A 19,393-nucleotide genomic window follows, 5' to 3' on the forward strand; every position below is an offset into this window, starting at 1 on the left:
TTTGTCCTTTGTGACCTATTGCTACAATATGGATTTAACTTCAGAGTCCAGTGGCTTAACACAGTCATTTTATTATGTTTACTGGATTCTGTGGGTCAATCATTTGGGAAGGGCACAGCCAAAATGATGCTGTACCCCTGGCATCTCACCCAGGAAGGCTCAGAGTGTGGGGCGGATGCCATGGCTATGACAGTATCACCTAGGAGTGTCTTTACTCATGCATTGGCAGTTGATGGTAGCTGTTGGCTGAGACTGAAAGGAAACTGGGCCAGAGCACGTGTATGTGGTCTCACAGAACGGCAACCTTGGATTTCTGCTTGGTGACTCAGACATTAGAATTACTGTTCCAGAGAACGAGGCTGCATTGCCTTCTGTGACCTGATCTTGAGAGTTGCCTGGCAGAAGTCACAAAGCATTGATTCCTCTATTTTGGTCAACACGTCTTTCTTGCTGACTCCAACTTAAGTGGTAGGACATAGCTCCACCTGTCAGTGGGAAAAGTGTCAAGGATTATTATTATTATTATTAATTATGATGATGATGATGATGATGATGATGATGATGATGATGATGAAGTTGATACTGGTGATTGAACTTGGGTCCTTGCACTTGCAAGGCAGGCGGTGGAACCACGGAGCTAAATCCCCAGCCCAAGGATTATTTTTTTAATGGTTCAGGAAGTTGACTTCCAGGCCTTGCGGTTGCATTTGTGTTCCATCACTGAGCTGCTCCTCTAGCCCCTATGGACAGATGTGAAATCCTAGCTGATAGCAAGCTGCCTTTGTGTCTAAGCACAGTCCTACATACATCGCAGTAGGTACTTACTGAAGTGCTGATTTTTTTCTTAATTTTAGTAGAATAGGACCTAAAATAGTTTAAAGCTTTAAGAGAGGAATAAGAAGTGTATATTGTAGCACATGTCTGTTAATTCCTCAGGAGACTGAGGCAGTAGGATGACAGGTTCCCTCTGGGCAACTTAGCAAGACTCTGTATCAAAATTATTTTTTTTAAAGGGTTAGGAATGTAGCTCAGTGACAGAATGCCCAGGTTTGATTCCCAGTACTACCAAAAAAAGTAAGATATTTCACTTCCTTCACACTGAGCTACATGCTCAGTCCTTTAAAATGTATTTTATTTTGAGACTGGGCTTGAACTTTTTTTGGTTTGTTTTGTTTTTTTTGAGACAAGGTCTCACTATGTAGTCCAAACTGGTCTTGAACTCGTGGTGATCTTCCTGCCTCAGCCTCTTGTGTGTTGGGATTACAGGTATGTACCATCATGCCCAGCTAGATATTTCACTGCTAAAAACATTTCCTTAAGGGGGCCGGGGATTTAGCTCAGTGGTTCGGTGGCCTGCCTTGCAAGCGCAAGGACCCAAGTTCAATCCCCGGTACCAAAAAAAACAAAAAGAAAAACATTTCCTTACTTTGATTGCTTTTTTTTGTTTGTTTGTAGGATACAGTATTTACTGAAAAAAAAAATCTGTGTTTAAGGAGTAAGAATGGCAGGCTTCCTAGATAATTTCCGATGGCCAGAATGTGAGTGTATTGACTGGAGCGAGAGGAGAAATGCTGTGGCTTCTGTGGTCGCAGGCATACTGGTAAGTGAGAGAACCTTAATGGTGACATTTGGCTCATGTTTTGCTCTGGAAATTAGTGTTGATTCCCTTGAACTGTGAAAACCCTGCCAGGTGTTGTATTTCACCGCTGTTTTTGTTTTGTTTTGCTTTTTGTTTTGGTACTGGGGGTCGAACTCAGGACCTTGTGCTTGCAAGGCAGGCAACAGAACCACTGTGCCAAATTCCCAGCCCTCACTGCTATTTTGAATAGATAATGTTCAGGATTCTAGATACTGTTACTCCAGGACAGGGAGGACCCTGGGTTTGTTTTGGTAAATTTGTTAAATTTACTACCTTTTCTTCAGTTCTAGTGATAGCAAGTTATGGTTTTAATCTGATGATACAATATATGTGTAAGCACTGGAAGATTCTCAAAGGCTCAGAATTTGCTGTAACACACAGGTACTGTGCCTCATTAAAGGTCAAGATGTGTAGACAGCAGAGGCATCCAAGGCTTCACTAGAATGGAAGCTCTGTAGCTGCTCTTGGGAGACCATAGGGTCGTGGTTCCCTTTACCTCAGCACTAGGTAACAGCAGCAGAAGAAATTTGTGGAGGAAGCTATTCAGTTTTCCTCCTGTCATTTTCTTCCTTCTTTAAACTCTCTCTTTTTGTTACTGGAAATGTTAAGAATATAAATAAAAATAGAGAATGGTATAAAGGTCATCCCTCGCCAGGCCTGGTGGTACACATCTGTAATCCCAGTACTTGAGAGGCTGAAGCAGGAAGATCACTGTGAGTTCTAGGCCATCCTGAACTATATAGCCCATCTCAAAAAAAAAAAAAAAAAAAAAAAAAAGATCCTTTCTCCCCCGACCTCATAAATTTATCATCAAGCTTCAAAAAACAGAACAAAGCAAAAACAAATTACAACCAGTGTTGCTTTATCATGCTATCAGCCACTACCTGTTCCCCACTGCATGTTTTGAAATAAGTTTTGGCATCTTTTACAATCTTAAGAATTCATTCTTGTCAGTGTATAGTTCTGTACCCAAAGTGAAAAAAAAGAAAAAGAAAACAAAATAAAGTAGGGCAAAGTAAGAACTAAAGATAATTGTGAAGTCTGAATGAAGAATTCTTTTAGATTTGTTTCTTTTCTTTTTTAATAATGTGCTTCTTGACTGTGTTCATTAATATTTGGGAGGAGGGCAGAAGTGACCTCAAATGAGGTTAGTGTGTGGCTTTTTTACATTAAATCGCTTTTAACTTTATCTGTATTTCACCTTGTAAAGAGTTGGGAGGGGGCCAGGGATTTAGCTCAGTGGTTCTGCCTCCTGCTTCTCAAGTGTAAGGTCCTGGTAGCAAGAAAAAAAAAAAGTTGGGAAGCCTTTTGCGCATTGTTTGTTTGTTTGTTTCTATTTTTCTGGTACCAGGAATCAAACTCAGGACCTTGTGCTTGCCAGGCAGTCATGGCACCACTGAACTAAATCCTGGGACTGGCCTCATGCATTTTTTTAAATGTAGCCCAGGCTGGTCTCAAACTTGTAGCTATCCTGATCTTCCTACCTCAGACTCCTGAGTGCTGGGATTATAGGAACATGCCACCACATCTGGCTATCATGCTTGGGTTTTTGTTGTTGTTTTTTTTTGGTAGCAGGGATCGAACTCAGGACCTTGCGCTTGCGAGGTAGGTGGGGGAACCACTGAGCTAAATTCCGGCCCTCATGCTTGGTTTTTAACAACATGATTTTGAGAGGCTGGGGATTTACCTCAGTGGCGCTGCACCTGCCTTGCAAGCATAAGGTCTGAGTTTGATCCCCCCCCACCCCCGCCAAAGAACCCAAAAAACAAACAAGTGAAAAAGAACATGGTTTTGAAAATCTCTGGAGAGCCAAGCTATTCAGTTTGACCTGTTGTAGCAGGGGCACTGTTCCTCAAAGCTCATAATCCAGAGTTGAGTGAGGATCCTAAGTCTCCCAGGATGCCTCTTCATTGGGGATACTCTGGCCTCCAACAAGGGGTGTGGGCAGTGCCTTGGCCAAGGATGAGATGGGTGGAGTTCTGTCTCCATGTTCCCTGCCACCTGCTGTCTGCACAGTGCTGACAAGAACTCTGTTGTCCCAACAGGAGGTCTCCACCCAGTTCTCCTGCCCAGGGCAGTGTCTTTTCATTATGTTATGCTGCTCTTGGGCACCTGTGTTTGCTGGCTTTTCATCACTGTGACAAAATACGTGAGAAAAACAGCTTAGAGGAAGAAAGACTTATTTTGGCTCAAGGTTTCAGAAGTTTCAGTCTTTGATCATATGGGTCCATTGCTGTAGCCCGGTGAAAGGGTGTGGCAGAGGGTGACAGACTGAGAGAAAGAGCTAGAGAAAGGGGCTGGGTCCCGACACATCCTTTAAGCAGTGTCCCTGTGATCTGTTGCCTTCTTGGGCCTCACTGGCTCATAGCCCATTCAGCCATGAACTCATCATTTTATCCATTGATGAGGTTAAAGCCCTCCTGACCCAGTCTCCTATGTAGGCCCCATCGCTGAACACTGCTGTATGGGTGATCAAGTCTTCAGCACAGTGAGTCATTTGGGGACATTTTAGATCCCAGCCCTACAGTGCGGAAGTGGATGTAGGGAGCAGAGGAACCCTAACACTGAACTCAGTGGTCATTGGTAGGTGGCTGAAGGAGGGGGAGAGTTCATTGGTGCCTGGCCTATGTGCTCATCAAGGCCTGCAGTGTATAAATGACAACCAAAGAGTTTAGCTAGGTTACAAATGTTAAAAACATTTGCTTAAAAATATATTAAATATGAGGATTATATATTTCCCTGTTCCATTGGGACTTTAGAAGAAATCATCACACCCACATTTTATTTGTCTAAGAAATTCTGTGGCAACTTGTCTGCATTGTATCTGTTCCATGTATATGGAACTGTTCAGTTTGTGAGTTGAACTAGAAGCATTTTACAAACTCATGTTCTGTCAGTTCAACAGTATTAAATGACATAACTGAGATAATAGCAGTCTAAAATAGTTTGGGAGATGTGACACTGGCTCTTGGTAAGCATTCATCGCATTTGTGGGAACAGAAGTGCTTGAGGATGTTAGAAAGGAATGCCATCCAGAGAGAAGACACGCACGGGATAATCAGGGAGTTGCTTTTGTTGGAGGTTGGTTAGAGAGCTTCTTCCACATCTAATTATGGTGCATGAAGGAGCAAAGAAGCCATCGCTAAATACAGGCATGGTTTTGTCTGGCACTGAGAGCAGATTTCAGAATCTTACTTCGACTTGACGCATCCACAATAAAGAACAAGTAAACAAGGGATTCTTGTTTTGTGTTTCAGTGTCTAAACTCAGAAGTAGAAATGCTTTGTTTCACTTATAGGAAGAGTTTAGTGTTTCCATGTCTTGGCTGTATCTTATTTTTTTAATTACTTTTTTTTTTTTTTTTTTGGTACAGGGGATTGAACTCCTGTCCTTATGCTTATGAGGCAGGAGGTAAAACCACTGAGCTAAATCTCTGGGCCCCTGTCTTAGTTTTTTACAGGTTGGTGGATAATGATTGATGCAGCCGTGGTCTATCCTAAGCCGGAACAGTTGAACCATACTTTTCACACCTGTGGTGTGTTTTCCACATTGGCTTTCTTCATGTAAGTATAAGGTAATTCTCAATTGAAGATTGAAATTTTTTTTTCCTTTAATGGTCAGTGATTTCTTGAGTAACTTTAATGTTATCCATGGATTCTTCTTTAATGTGACACATTTGTATTCTCAGTTTATTGGTGTTGCTTTTGTGGCATTGGCGGTTGAACCTGGGCCTCATGTATGCTAGGCAAGCACTCTAGCATTTTTTTATATTTTGAGACAGGGTCTCCCTAAATTGGCTAGGTCAGCCTTGAACTTTAGCTCCCCTGCCTCAGCCTGTTGAGTAACTGGGGTTTTAGGTATGCACCAACATGACTGGTTAAGTTTTTTGCTTTTGTTTTTGTTTTTGTTTTTAATCAAGAGTGAGTGTTGAATTTAGTCAACTATCTGAGTTTTTTTGCTTAGTTTTTTAAGGTCTCATTATGTAGTTCAGGCTGGCTTTAAACTCACTATGTAGCCCAGGCTGACCTCGAACTCATGATCTTTCTGTCTTAGCTTCCCGTCTATTGGGACTACAAGTGTGCACCCCATGCCCAACTTCAGTCAAATACAGCATCTTTTTTAGCATCTATAAGATTATCATGTATCTTTTCTCCTTTTATTTGTTAAACTGGTAATTTAGCATATTTTGTTAGTTTCATGGTATAGTTTTTTCACAGTGAGTTAGTATCACGGTGAATCTTAGGGTCAGTGGTCTCTTCAGAGTTATAATGATAATTTTTTTTCTTTCTTTTTTGGTAGTATTAGAAAATTATGGTGAGGGGCCAGGATTTAGCTTGGTGGTTCCCCTTCATGCCTCGCAAGTGCAAGGACCCGAATTAGATCCCCAATACTAAAAACAAAAAGGTGCATCTTCAAATTGGTGGCATCTTAAGTTTAATAAAATAAGTTACATTTCTAAATCCTGAGCTTTTACCATGAGGTGTTTTTTTTTTTTTTTTTTTTCCTTTTAAATGTGCTCCTCCTCTGTGTTCCTATTTTGGGGGGGACGTCGAATTTACTGCAAATGAGATTGGTCTGTGACTCTTCTTTTTTATTCAATCACTTTTAGGTTTATGAGTTATTTCACTTCCTGAAAGGGTTTTGATGCTTTCCATGCATGTTTTTTAACAATTGTAAAAAATATTAAACATTAAGATTGTATGACATCTTTATTTTGTCAGGAATTTTAAAGAAAGGTTGTATTATGGCAAATAAAACTATGTACAGTGGACCCTCAAATTATGACTGGCCTGACATACGCAACTTGGGTTATGGCTGGAGTTTTAGTTTTAACTTATGACCAATGTCTTGAGTTATGACCCTAATGTCAGCCCCTTGTGCTTCTAGATTGTTTCATATACAGATTTAACCCTTAAAGGTTTCTGGAAGGAGCTGTATGGGGTTAAATGAGAAATCCTGGGCCAAAGTCTAAAGACACTGAGATCTGCGTATTTACAGGAGAGAGACTTTGAAGACTGTGTAGAGGAGCCTGAACCTTCAGTTGACCAACTTGAGTTACAACCAGCCCTTGTGAACGAATTGAGTTCGTAAGACAAGGGGCCACTGTACTTAATATCCATTCAGGCTGCTAAGAAAAGGCAATTCCTGATACTTATTAGTGTGCTCTGCTCTAGCAGAAGTGGAAAGACAAGCTGAATAAAGTGGTCCTGTTTGTTCCATAGAGTAAATTTCATTTGAGTTTAAGAGAAATCACTTGGCTTTTAACAAAACAAAAACCTGTTGTGTTTTTTTTTGGAGCCTAGGGCTTATGCACACTAAGCAAGGTATTACAGAGTCTCCTGTTGAATGACACTCCCAACTCACATTTAACTCTTACGAGAACCTTAAAATGGGAGGTATACATGTAAAATAGGTGAAGAAATGAGAAATTGGCTGCTCTTCCATAATTTCTGGAGACAAGTGATAAAATCTCTCTCACTCTCTCTCTTTTTTGTGTATGTGTGTGTTTTTGTTTTTGAGATAGGGTCTCACTATGTAGTTGAGACTGACCTGGAACTCACTGTGTAGCCCAGGCTGGTCTCGAACTCACAGCGATCCTCCTGCCTCAGCCTCCTGAGTGCTGGGAGGATTACAGGTGTGTGCCACCACGCCTGGCTAAAATCTTTTAAAATAAGTATGTTTTCTGGTTGTACTCTAGTGGAAAAAAGACTAATTTAATATTTCTATCCAGTAGGATTTTTTTTGGTGGGGGGAGCTTACGCTTGTGAGGCAGGCGGAGGAACTACTGAGCCAAATCCCTGGTCCCCAGTAGGATTTTTGATAAAAGATATGTTTAAATTTGACTTTATTTAGGAAATAATCTGTTTCCTTCTAAGTGAATATTTTAAAAGCATGGAAGCTCATTGAATGATTTTGTTTTGTTCCAGGATAAATGCTGTGTCCAACGCACAGGTGAGAGGTGATAGCTATGAAAGCGGCTGTCTAGGAAGAACAGGTAAAGGCATTGTGGGCTGCAGGTGGATGCAGGCAGGATAGGGACTGTGGAGCAGAAAAGCCTCCTATGAGTCCTTATTCAGGACTCTTAATGATAATAAAGGACATTTTTATTAACTTTTATTTTGTTTGTTTGTTTGTTTTTTGAGACAGGGTCTTACTGTGTAGCTCAGGCTGGCCTAGAACTCTGACAGTCCTCCTGTCCTGCATGCTGGGATTACAAGCCATGCCTAGCTTTAACTTTTTAAAGTTTTAACTTTATTTAAATCCTTAATGAAAGTGCAAGTAACTATTTTGTCATGTTATGTTGCCCATAGATTAGATCAGTTTTGACCATTTAGAAATAAGCGGGTCATGGACTCCAGGTTCCCCGTGCAGTGCTAAGGATGAACTTAATTTTACCCATGATGCTGGCCTATAATGTTCCTTACTAGTAGCCACCACAGTCACAGTGATGGGGCAGGGGGCATGCAAGGGTCTAATTAGGACTGCAGTGCTTCTCACGTTCAATTCTGGTTATGTGAGTAGCCACTCACAGACTGCAACAAAGTTGTTTAGAAGAAACTTGCTGCTTGTCTACAAATGGATTAATTTGTAGTTTAAATTCTTTTGAATTGCTATCCAATGGTGTTTTTCTTGTTTTAGGTTATAACACATTCTCTTAGTATCCAGGAGTTTGTTCTCAGTTTAATTTCATTGCCCAATGTAAAAAGTACAGTGTGGGAAGTCCTATTTTCAACCTTCAAGGAGCGGAAAAAGTGATTTGTGGTTGCAGTTGGAAATTTGCAGTAGGTGGGAGAGGAATTTTGAAGGATGATTAAGAATAAGCAAGTACTTTTAGAAAGCTTAATGTATGTCAGAGACTTCCCTGAGGGAGTCACAGTATTAACTCATTAACTCACTTGTCACAATAGTCCTACAAAGTAAGTGTTCTCACTGTCCTCTTTTTGGTTTTGTTTTGAGACAGGCGCTGCTATGTAGTTCAGGTCAGCCTTGAATTCACTGTGGAGCCCAGTCTGATCTCGAACTTGCAGTCTTGCTGCCTCAGCCTCTCCAAGTGCTGAGATTATAGGCATACTTCACTTCTCCTGGTACAGATCTTCAATTTTAGATGCAAGAACTAAGGCACAGAAAACTTTAAATAGCTTGCCCAAAGTCACAGAATAAGTGGTGGAACAGAACACATCTTGCCCCAGGGCCATCCTTTTAACTGCTTTTACCTGCTATCCATGTTCCCAGCCCAAAGCCATTTGGTCCCTTTGGTTCAGTGCTATGTGGTGTCTCTCTCTCTTTTTTTTTTTTTTTTGTACCAGGGATCAACTCGACCTTGTGCTTACAAAGGAGGTGGTGGCACCATTGAGCTAAATACCCAACTATGTGATATCTTTTATGAGATTACAGGCATGAACAGCCAGGCCTGGTGTGGTTCCTGTACTTTTTATCCTCACTGTATATAATGGTTACATTTTATTTTGTGAATGTTCCCACCCACTTAAATTATACATTTGTGTTTATATATGGTGCATAGTGCAAATTCTATCTAGGGCTTCAGAAGTTAGGATGGAACTGTCCTATAGTCCAGTTAGGCATTGTCACACTAAGCTTTCATATTACTTAAATGGCTGATTTGTAAACTATCTTCATTTAATTCCCAGAGGAATTTGTAGGAAAGTATCAAAATAGTAAATATACTGTAAATTATACTCTTAGGTAATGAATCTGCAAAAGGTGTAGGATCTAGGTGGAAAAAAAATAATTGTACATAGAATCTAGTACAAGATACATCCTTCTAACTGTTTATTAATCTTAAATCTGAGTTTCCTGGTAGCCAAAGTAAAAAAGGGAAAATGTTAGTTTTATTTTTTGCCAAATAAGAGCATCCTCATTTTTCAAGATAAATGTTTTCTTGTTTAATTCTGTTAGAAAGTTTTAACATGTATAGCCATGTATAAAGGATAAGATGGGCGCCGGGCATGGTGGCACACATCTGTAATCCCAGCACCTGGGAGGTTGAAGCAGAAGAATTAACATTAGTTCAAGACCAGCTTGGGCTACATAATGAACTAATAGCAAGACCCTGTCTCAAAAAACCAAAAAAAAAAAGGGTATGATGGAAAATAATTATAAGGATTTTTAACAGTTTCTTTTATGGGGCTGGGAATTTAGCTGAGTTGCAGCACACCTGCCTTGCAAGTGCAAGGTCCTGAGCTAAATCCCCGGTACCAAAAAAAAAAAACAAAAAAAAACCCCACGTCCAGTTCCTTTTATTCACTTTAAATAAAGCTATAATTTAGGGCTGGGGATTTAGCCTAGTGGCCCCATGCATGCTTCGCAAGCACAAGGTCCTGGGTTTGATCCCCATTACACCTGCCACCCCTGCCTGCTGTCATTGGATAATCTTAGAAGTTGTCTCTCTTCATGGAATGAAACATGACCTTGTTTTCCTAGAGATCTGCTTAAGTGCTACAGTAAAATTTAGATCATCTGGATGCCTGTTTCTCTCAAGCTCTTCTACCCCACTGAACGTGAATCAATGCTTCTTACATATCTGATGTCTAAAATACATGTTTCTGTTTGCTTAGTAACAGATTATCTGCAGTTGATGCACATTTCATTTTCTCATGTGGAAATTGGCTAGGATTTTCTTTTCTTTCTTTTGGTATCAGGGATCGAACTCAGGACCTTGCACTTACGAGGCAGGTGGCAGAACCACTGAGCTAAATCCCCAGCCCTAGGATTTTATTTTCATTTCAGTGGAGCCCATAAGATGATGGGCCATCAGATGCCTGTGAAAAGAGTCTGATACAAGTGTTAGGCTGCTTTCCTAAAAATGTGTAAATCTGCTTCAGGGCCCAGATGGTTACATTATTGAGTGTCTAGAATCCTGTACACTCTAGAGTTGACCTTGAGCTTTTAAAGGGGATGTGGTACAGTTGGCTACTTCAGCTAGGAAAGTCTGAATATACTTATGAGGAATGGCCCTATTTATTTCAGATTAGCAGTGATGTGATTTCAGAAGTTTACCATTTATTGGAAGGGGATATGTTAGTCCTTGTTCATTTGAAAGCTCTTGTTCCTAAAGTACATTTGGTGCTTACAGAGCAATTTTTATAAAATGTGTAATAAGGTGCTTTTTCAATTAGGATTTTATGAACCAATTTAGTTAAATAATTACTAATGAATTTGCAGAAGTTACTCATGTATTAATTTCTCTAGCCAGTAAAAAGGTAATTTTTTCATTTTTCCTGTCCAGATATGGTCTAGAACTCCATTTAGCTTATTAAATATTTATTAACTGTAATGGCAGGCATGTATAAATATGTGACTATCTTTGACATGCATACTATATATTAGGCAAATACTGATTCTAGTAATATGCATCCCTAAGACATTATGGGGTTGCAAAATAGCAAAACTACAAAGCCTCTTCTTCACACAGGTGCTCGAGTTTGGCTCTTCATTGGTTTCATGTTGATGTTTGGGTCACTTATTGCTTCCATGTGGATTCTTTTTGGGGCATATGTTACCCAGAGTAAGTATGTGTTCCTCCTTTCTTTCATAGGATAGCTTTGTGTGTTTTCTGTATTTAGCTAAATCTGTTATATCCACCCAAAGTAAAATGTAGTGTACTTACTGAGTTAGCATGAAGCTGTTCCCTGTGTGAAGGATCACTGGTTGTTGACACAGCCTGTCATTGTGCAGTAGAACAGCCCTGAGTGGGAGTCCTAGCCACTGACAATGCCTGTACTCACAGCCATCTCTAGAGTTTCTGACTCCTGTCCTTTCCTTACACAGCCATGGAGCTCAAGACCTACCTGGACTATACAGCGAGACCTTGACTCAAAAAACTGAAAGAAAAAAAATGTATACATTCAGTTTTTAGTATATTTTCAGAGTTGTGCTCCTACTGTCATAACCATTTTAGGACATTTTAGCACCCCCAAAGAAACTCCAAACCCCTTAGGCAATCATTCCTCCCTCCCACTCTTCCCCAGTGCTAGATAGTCACAAATGAAACTTCTGCCCCTATAGACCTGCCTATTTTGTGTAAATCACATAGGGAAATATGTTTTTGGTTCATTTTATCTCTGGCTTCAAGAAGAGTGGGATACTACCACTGATTTTCTTGGAAGATCTGTATAGGAATGGTGATTTAAGTTTCTTTGAGCAAAAAATTATACCTGAATTGGGCAGCATCAGAAGCAAACAGGTTCACAGAGCTGGATCAAGCAGCATGAGGAGTTAGCTTCTCCTATAGGCTGAGCACATGAAGCTATAGCTGGGTTTTGCCTTAGACGTGGCACAGCGAAGCATTTGTCTTATATGGATACTGGCTGATCACTGGATGCCTGTGATTGGCTGAAATTCAGCTATGTCTTACAAAAAATACATTCCTGAGTTAGGTTTCTGTTTGTGTACACACTGAGTGAGGTTTTGGTGGAACTCAAAGTTAAAGATAGCCTCAGGTCCATGGCATTAGATTACTTGAAGCAACACATGCCGACTTTCAAATTCTGAAATGAAGACGGGAGTAAGTTATTTCTGTAAGGTCTGTATTTTACTGAATCTTTAAAGAACTAGGACACAATGAGGAACTTCTCAGTTGTGTATCTCATCTTTCTAATTCAACAGCTTTGGTCATTATGTATACTTTGCTGCTTCTAAAATAAATATATTTTTATTTCAGAGAACATTTCTCACATGTTTCAAAATTTTTCACTGATTGTCTTGAACTGTTAATATTCATAATAGCAAGGTCTGGGGATTTAGTTCAGTGCTGCTGCTGCCCTCGCAAGGTCCTGAGTTCGATCCCCAGTACCAAAAAAAAAAAAAAAACAAAACAATAAAACAGCTACCATTTATATATAGGTTGAGCATCTATAATCTGAAATCCAAAATGGCCCACAATTAGAAACTTTTTTTTTCTTTTTATTGAGTTTATTGGTACATTCTAGGTATACAGTACAGTTACATTCATTACTGGGATCTTGTACCTTTACATGACAGGTCTTGGTTCTCATAAACTTTTTGAAGGCTGACATGATGCTACAAATGGGGAATTCTACATCTGATCTTATCTGATGTTTCAGTCAAAACATAAGTGCACTAAAAATACTGTATAAAATCACTCTCAGGCTGGGCGTGGTGGCTCACACCTGTAATCCCAGCACTCGGGAGGCTGAGGCAGGAGGATCACTGTGAGTTTGAGACCAGCCTGGGCTACATAGTGAGTTCCAGGTCAGTTTCAACTACATAGTGAGACCCTGTCTCAAAAAAAAAAAAAATCACTCTCAGGCTATGTGTCTGAGTTATAAATGAAACATAATTGAATTCAGTGTTTAGACTTGGATCATATATCCAAGATATCTCATCATGTATATCCAGATATTCCAAAATCTGAATAAAATATGAAATCTGAGACACTGTAGTCCAAAACATTTCTAATAATGTATAGTCTACATGTACCATTTAATGGACAAAATACTGCTCATATTTTAAGCAGTATGTATAGGCATTGATTTAAGTCTCATTTTCTATGGCTAGGTGCTGTCATGGGCCCATTTCATAGATGGGAAACTAAGCTATATTGAAATTCAAGGTCATTTACAGTGAACACTTGAGTTATGACCAGCCTCATATACGAACAACTTGGGTTACAACCAGAATTTTAGTTTTAATGTTTGACCAAAGGTTTGAGTTACAACCAATGCCAGCTGCTTATACAGTTAAAAACAAAAGACGATGCCAGCAAAGCATATGTAACATGCTTGAGTTTGTGGACCTGACTTCATTCAGTGCTTTATATAATCACTATGATTACTATCAAAATAGCCCCCCCACAAAAGCTAGAAAAGAACCTAAGGAAGGAAGGGAAGGTAAAGAAAGCAATCACAATAGAAAAGAAGAAAGGAAATTGTGGAGGAATTTTAGAGTAGCATTCATGTGACTGATCTAGCTAATATGTACAGCCTGTAGAAATCTACCATCTCGACAGTGTTACAGAGAAGATTTGTATAAGGAAGCAGGTGTTGCTAAAGGTGTTACTCAAATTAGTAAGTCATGATCAACAGTGTTAGACAAGATAGAAAGGCTATTATGAGTGTGGATAAAAAGGAGATGAGTCTATAATCTGAAATGCTATAGTCTATACATGCAAATCTTGTAAGGATAATTCATCAATGAGTAATAATGGTGAAACATTTTGTGCCAGTAAGGAGTGGTTTCACAATTTAAAAGTGAGGACTGAGCTTCATAGCATAATTAGACATGGTGAAGCAGCCAGTGCTGATAAATGGACTGCTGAAAATTACATACACCACAGAGGAATGGCTTTTGCTTTCATCAAGTTTTCAACTGTGATGAAATTGGCCTTTTCTGGAAGAAAATTCCCAGGAGAACATACATTGCCCAGGAAGAGAAGAAAATGCTAGGCCACAAGCCTATGAAGGATAGGCTAACTTACTGCTGTGTGCTAGTGTGAGGGGTGACCTTTGCAAAGCAACAGTGATAGACAATGAGAAAGAGACCAGCTAGGAGCTGTAGTAGGTTTTGATAATTTTTTTGGTGTTTTCTTTCTGGAATTCATCTTCACAAAATAGCTGAATTTAAAATATTTCTAATGAACTGATTAATGAGCGAAAAGAAAATTTGTATTGAACACATAAATTTTACCATACACAATTATCACAATTATGCATACCAAAAATGCTATCTTTAAAGAACTACAAAAAAGTGAGAAAAATCCTGAGTTACAGAGTAAAATTTATTTAATGAAAAACTAGAATGAATAAAAATTAATATATACACAGACACACAATTGCAGCAACACTACATACTGAATTACGAAGGGGAAAAACACTGACAGCAGTAGTCCAAGACCACCCAGACAGCTTGTCAGTTAAAGAAAGCAAAAACCAAATACACATGCACCAGAAAATAAAGGAGAAAAGCTAATATTTTTCAACAGTACAATCACAGCAAACACAAAATTCAGAATTATTTAAAAATGCTTCCTTTCTAAATACAAAAGATGCCCATCTCTATATATTTTTTCTAGTGGTTTACTTTTGACTTATTTTAAAATACATTGGTGCTACCAGATGCAACTGTTTCCTGTATGTATGTATGTATGCATGGTCATAGGTATTTATTTGCAGTATTGGAACCTTTTCACTGAGCTTCCTCTTCAGCTTTTTGTCATTTTTCGTTTCGAGACAAGCTGTTGGTAATTTGCTCAGTTTCCTAAATGGGACTCAAACTTGTGATCCTCTTGCCTCAGCCTCCCAGAGTGCTAGAATTACAGGAATACACCACCACACCTGGCCTGTTCCCTGTATATAATAGCCTTTCTTTTTATTTATCTTCTTGTGTCTAGCTTCCAGTTACCGGAAGAGTTTTCAGCATGACAGGCAGCCTTATTCTCTGTGAAACTGAATGCAGCAGTTTTAAACACTGGTCTGAAAATGTTCTGTTGCTGGTTCAACACATGGAAATAGTTACATTGTTATTTTCTGCAAAAAGCTGTGCAATTCTGGTGTCAAACACTAGGAACTCATAATGGCTATCACAGTTCTCTCACACATTGAGGAGTTGCTTCCCACATCAGTTGCCACCTGTGACCATTTAGCTCAAGTCAATAAAGCAAAATTTTCAACTTGATTGTGCTATTCGTATCAGTTGTGATTTTGAAGAACTGCTGGTGACCATTGTATTTCTCCTGTTTTTCCAAAATCAATGTCCTATGAAAGCCAATGCAGGACTGCATCATCACCTAGGGAGATTAATTCTGTAGCAAGGAAAACTATGCCTCTCTTTGCAGGGTTGTAATGATTTTGTGCTGATGCAGCCTGTGGGACATGCCAGCACCCACAGAGCTTTACCATTTACAGGAAACACCAGGTCACAGCAGAGTAAGGCCTAAACTCACAGAGCTCTTCATGGTCTGCTTCTCTGTGTGGAAGTTACTTCGCATCCATGAGAGGCATATTTACAAAGGGAAAGTACTGCATTGGCTGCACCTCCATAGCCAAGTTGCAGATGGGTACTAATGGGCCCCGGGCAAGTCAGACAACACAAGCTTTGGACGAAAGTTTCCACAAACAAGATGGCCACTGTGTGGCATTGAAGAATAGGTGGCAACACGTAGTAAAAGCAGATGCGACAGTCAAAAAGACTGAGTCGTTGGATGGAGTTGGGCCAGGCTGGTCAGGCACTCACTGGCTTGGTAGATACTTGGAGGTGCCAGCAATCTGACAGCTTGTTTATTGCTGGGGGGCGGGGAGTAGATTCTTTGGACCTGCAAGGTCCCCCAGGACAGGGTGTTCCAGTGGAGACATTCAAGCTAGGCTCCGAATATTGGGGCTTTTGTATCAGCTGTAGAGAAGCAACTTCTGCCCCTGGAATTCTTGTACTTTGTTTTCTTGGCTCGTTTCTTACCTAATTCTTTATAAACAAAAACAAAAATAATAACACAAGAAAACCTGATAACATTTATTGACTTTTATCTAGAATGTGAACAGTCTTTTGTTTTGGAGGATACAGTTGACATTTTATTATTTCATTTTTGTTATAGATGTCTTAGAGGTGATAAATAATAGTATGATGTAATATATAGAGCATGAGTGACACAAGAACTTCGTTACTGCTATTTGTGATCTTCTAATTCATTTTACTTTGTGTGTGCAGATACTGATGTTTATCCAGGACTAGCTGTGTTTTTTCAAAATGCTCTTATATTTTTTAGGTAAGTCACTTAATTTCTTAGCCACACCCACAATGTTTAAAGAAATGTCTGCTTTGTTTTAAGAACAGCATGTACATAGAATTGCAATGCATATGACTTCTTTGAGAAGGTAAAAATGCCATTATTACATAAAAGCACATCGGATCTTCTAATTTGGGGTCCCGCTGTGCGTCAAGACCTCTGCTGGGTGCTTTATATATATTAGCTTTTTCATTCCCATTTAACACTTAATAAAAGTCAAATGTTATTCCTGTTTTATTATGAGGAAATAAAGCTGAGAGCTTACATAAGGCTACTGTTCAGTACAGGGTTGCTTTCAAAGCCTGTACTTTGTTAGAAAACCATATCATGTACCTCTGTTAAAAAAACAGAATTAATTATATGTACACAATACATAAAACTTTGTAGGACTTGAGTTTGATTTTTCTGATTGGATTTTAAGATAAATGAAAAAATAAAGCAATATTAAAAGTATTGCTTAGGGCTGGGGATTTAGCTCAGTGGCTCGGTGGCCTGCCTTGCAAATGCAAGGACTGGAGTTCAATCCCCAGTACCAAAAATAAAAAATAAATAAAAAAAATAAAAGTATTGCTTAGGGGAAATCTTCTAGAATGACCTCAGACTGAATCCTATCTTCCAGGGATGGCAAACATCTTAGAGCTTTCAGTGATATAAACAGCCTCTGCTATGGCATGCTGGCCACAGGCTCACCACCACTGCTATATTCTGTGCTTCTCAGAATGAATATCTTTTAGGTATCTATTTATGAAATTACAGCCTTCCCCCCAAATCATTAAGATATAGCCTATGAAGAACTATATTTTTTATAACTAGTGTTAACATGATTACGACATACTGTGGTTTCTTCTGTCTTCTGCTGGGGTTCATCATTGAGTTTCTTGGTTCTGTGAGTTTATAGTTTTCATAAAATTTGAGCTGTTTTTCTGCCATTATTTCATCAAATTATTTTCTGTCCAGCTTGCCCTTCTTCTGAGAGTCCATATATATTTTCTTTTTAATTAATCTAAGAGAGAGGGTCTTGCTATGCTGGGCAGGCTGGGCTCAAACTTGTGGGCTCCCGTGATCCTCCTGCTCCAGCTTCCCGAGTAGCTGGGTTACATGTGCATCCCTCTGTGCCCCAGGTCTTGAAATTTCTCATTTGCTAACACTCAGGTTTGTGTCCTCTCTTCTCCTTCACTCCCCTTACCTTCATTCCTCCCCTCCCCACTTTCTTTTGTATTTTTTAAAAGTTTCTGTGGTTTTTTTCTCTTGTGCTTCAGTCTGGATAGTTTCTATTGCTGTGTCTTTAAGTTCACTGCTCTCTTCTTCAGCAGTATCTAACCTATCAGTCTCGTCTAGTGAAGTTTTCATCTTAGACATTGTATTTTTCATATCTGGAACTTGACTAGGGTCTTTCTGTCTTCCGTGTCTCTCCTTAACGTTCTTACTTCTGCCTTCTCTTGATCATACTGAGTATATTTATAACTGTTTCATTTATAACTGTTTATAACTTTGTCTAACTGCCTGTGTCATTTCTGGGTTTGTGTCTCTTGACCATTCTTGCTTTATGTATTCTTCATTTTGGATGTATTTCCCCCATTTGCTGCTTTGTATGTAGTTTGTTGGGGCTGGAGCTTTTGGTATTCCATTAAGTGTTGTTGCTTTGTTCTGGAATGAAGTTAGGTCACTTGGAAACCATTTGATCCTGTCAACTCATATGTTTTTAAGCTTTGTTGGGCAGACCAAAGCAGCGTTAGTGTAGGACTAATTTGTCCTCCTTCCTAAGATGATAATATAACATCCTTCTGAGTGTTCTTCATTACTCTGATGCTTCATGCATTCTGAGGTTTCTTTACTCTGTTGGGGAAGCTGAACTCTTTCCAGCTGTGCAGGAGGGTTTGGGAACCCTTCTTCCCAGTGCCTCATGAACTTCCCCATAAGCATCATTTGATCAAAACTCTGAAAACTCCAGGCCACTTCCTGTGGGTCTCCTGGCCTCCTCAGGAGCTTTTTCGACTCTCTCGGCTCTGGGCTTCCTGAGCGTTCATCTCAGGAAGACTCCCATGTTCTCTCTGTGCTTGCTTATTGCTCTGTGGCCCAGATACTCCTGACTCTGGAAGATGTTTGAGTATCTGCTCTCTTGAGGTTGTCTATCTTGGCATGTGACCGACAGCCTTCTGAGGATGCAGGAAGTTTTCAGAGGACACTTTGGGCAATAATTAGAGATTACGATGGAGTTCAGATTTAGCCCTTTGTGGTGGTAGATGGACCCACACAGATAACTCCTGGATGAACAGAAACCTTGTGTGTCCTAAGGCCTGTGTTCAGGTGGACAGCACAGCTACACCTGTGTGTCCTATGAGAGGCTGGTAGGGTGGCAGTCTGGTCCTTGTACAGTCCATGGCTGAGTCTGTCCTCAACACCATATGCAGCACTGAAGCACAGTTTCTCTTGGTCTCTGGCCACCCCCTCTCTTTTCCCTTTGCAAGCTGAACTTTCTTAAGGCTCAGTTCTAAGCTGTCTTGAATCTTTTTCTTTTTCTCTCCAGGTTTGTGCATTTATGCTTAGGACTTTAATCACTGCTTAAGTGCTAATGAGTCACAGATGTGTTTCTAGGTTTTACCCAAAATACAGATTTCTACTTCACATCCCTTCTTGGGTTGTTGACATTTCAAATCCAACGTAACTCAGCATGCCCACAAGTTGCCTCATGGTCCTGTGTCCCTGCCCCTCAGCCCTCCCTTTGCTGAGATAATTCCCACTTTTCCTTCTGGTCTCTGCTTAGTTACTACTTCCTCGGAAAGCTTTTCTTGACCCCTAACTGGATCAGGTCCTTATTTTTCAGTCTTTTATAACACTTTCTTTTTTCCATCTGGTTTTTACATGTGTTTGGTTGTCTTCCTCACTAGCCTCTAAAACCATTAGGGGACTCCATTTGTTTGTTTTAACTCAGTCACATCTCAGCAATTAGCCAGGGGCTTTTTTGGGTTTGGTGTTTTTTTTTTTTTTTTTTTTTT

General features: G+C 39.7%; 1 protein-coding gene and 1 pseudogene across 3 annotated transcripts in view; one reads left to right on the forward strand and one right to left on the reverse strand.

Annotated features, from left to right (window-relative positions):
• The window catches only part of Tmem50b (transmembrane protein 50B), a 47,176-nt gene that overhangs the window by 14,084 nt on the left and 13,699 nt on the right, over positions 1–19,393 (forward strand). For 2 of the 3 annotated variants that reach the window (XM_010608659.3, XM_033767987.1), the window contains 5 exons: positions 1,456–1,600; positions 5,090–5,202; positions 7,567–7,634; positions 11,073–11,165; positions 16,319–16,376. In XM_010608659.3, the coding sequence (XP_010606961.1) occupies positions 1,502–1,600; positions 5,090–5,202; positions 7,567–7,634; positions 11,073–11,165; positions 16,319–16,376 (431 nt within the window). In that variant the 5' untranslated portion in view covers positions 1,456–1,501. The remainder of the gene's footprint in view (positions 1–1,455; positions 1,601–5,089; positions 5,203–7,566; positions 7,635–11,072; positions 11,166–16,318; positions 16,377–19,393) is intronic. The other variant, XM_033767988.1, reaches the window with a different exon arrangement.
• On the reverse strand, positions 15,113–16,181 carry LOC117283253 (annotated as a pseudogene).

This window comes from Fukomys damarensis, unplaced genomic scaffold (assembly GCF_012274545.1).
Source record: "Fukomys damarensis isolate Sample0158 unplaced genomic scaffold, DMR_v1.0_HiC HiC_scaffold_24, whole genome shotgun sequence".
Lineage (NCBI taxonomy): Eukaryota > Metazoa > Chordata > Mammalia > Rodentia > Bathyergidae > Fukomys > Fukomys damarensis.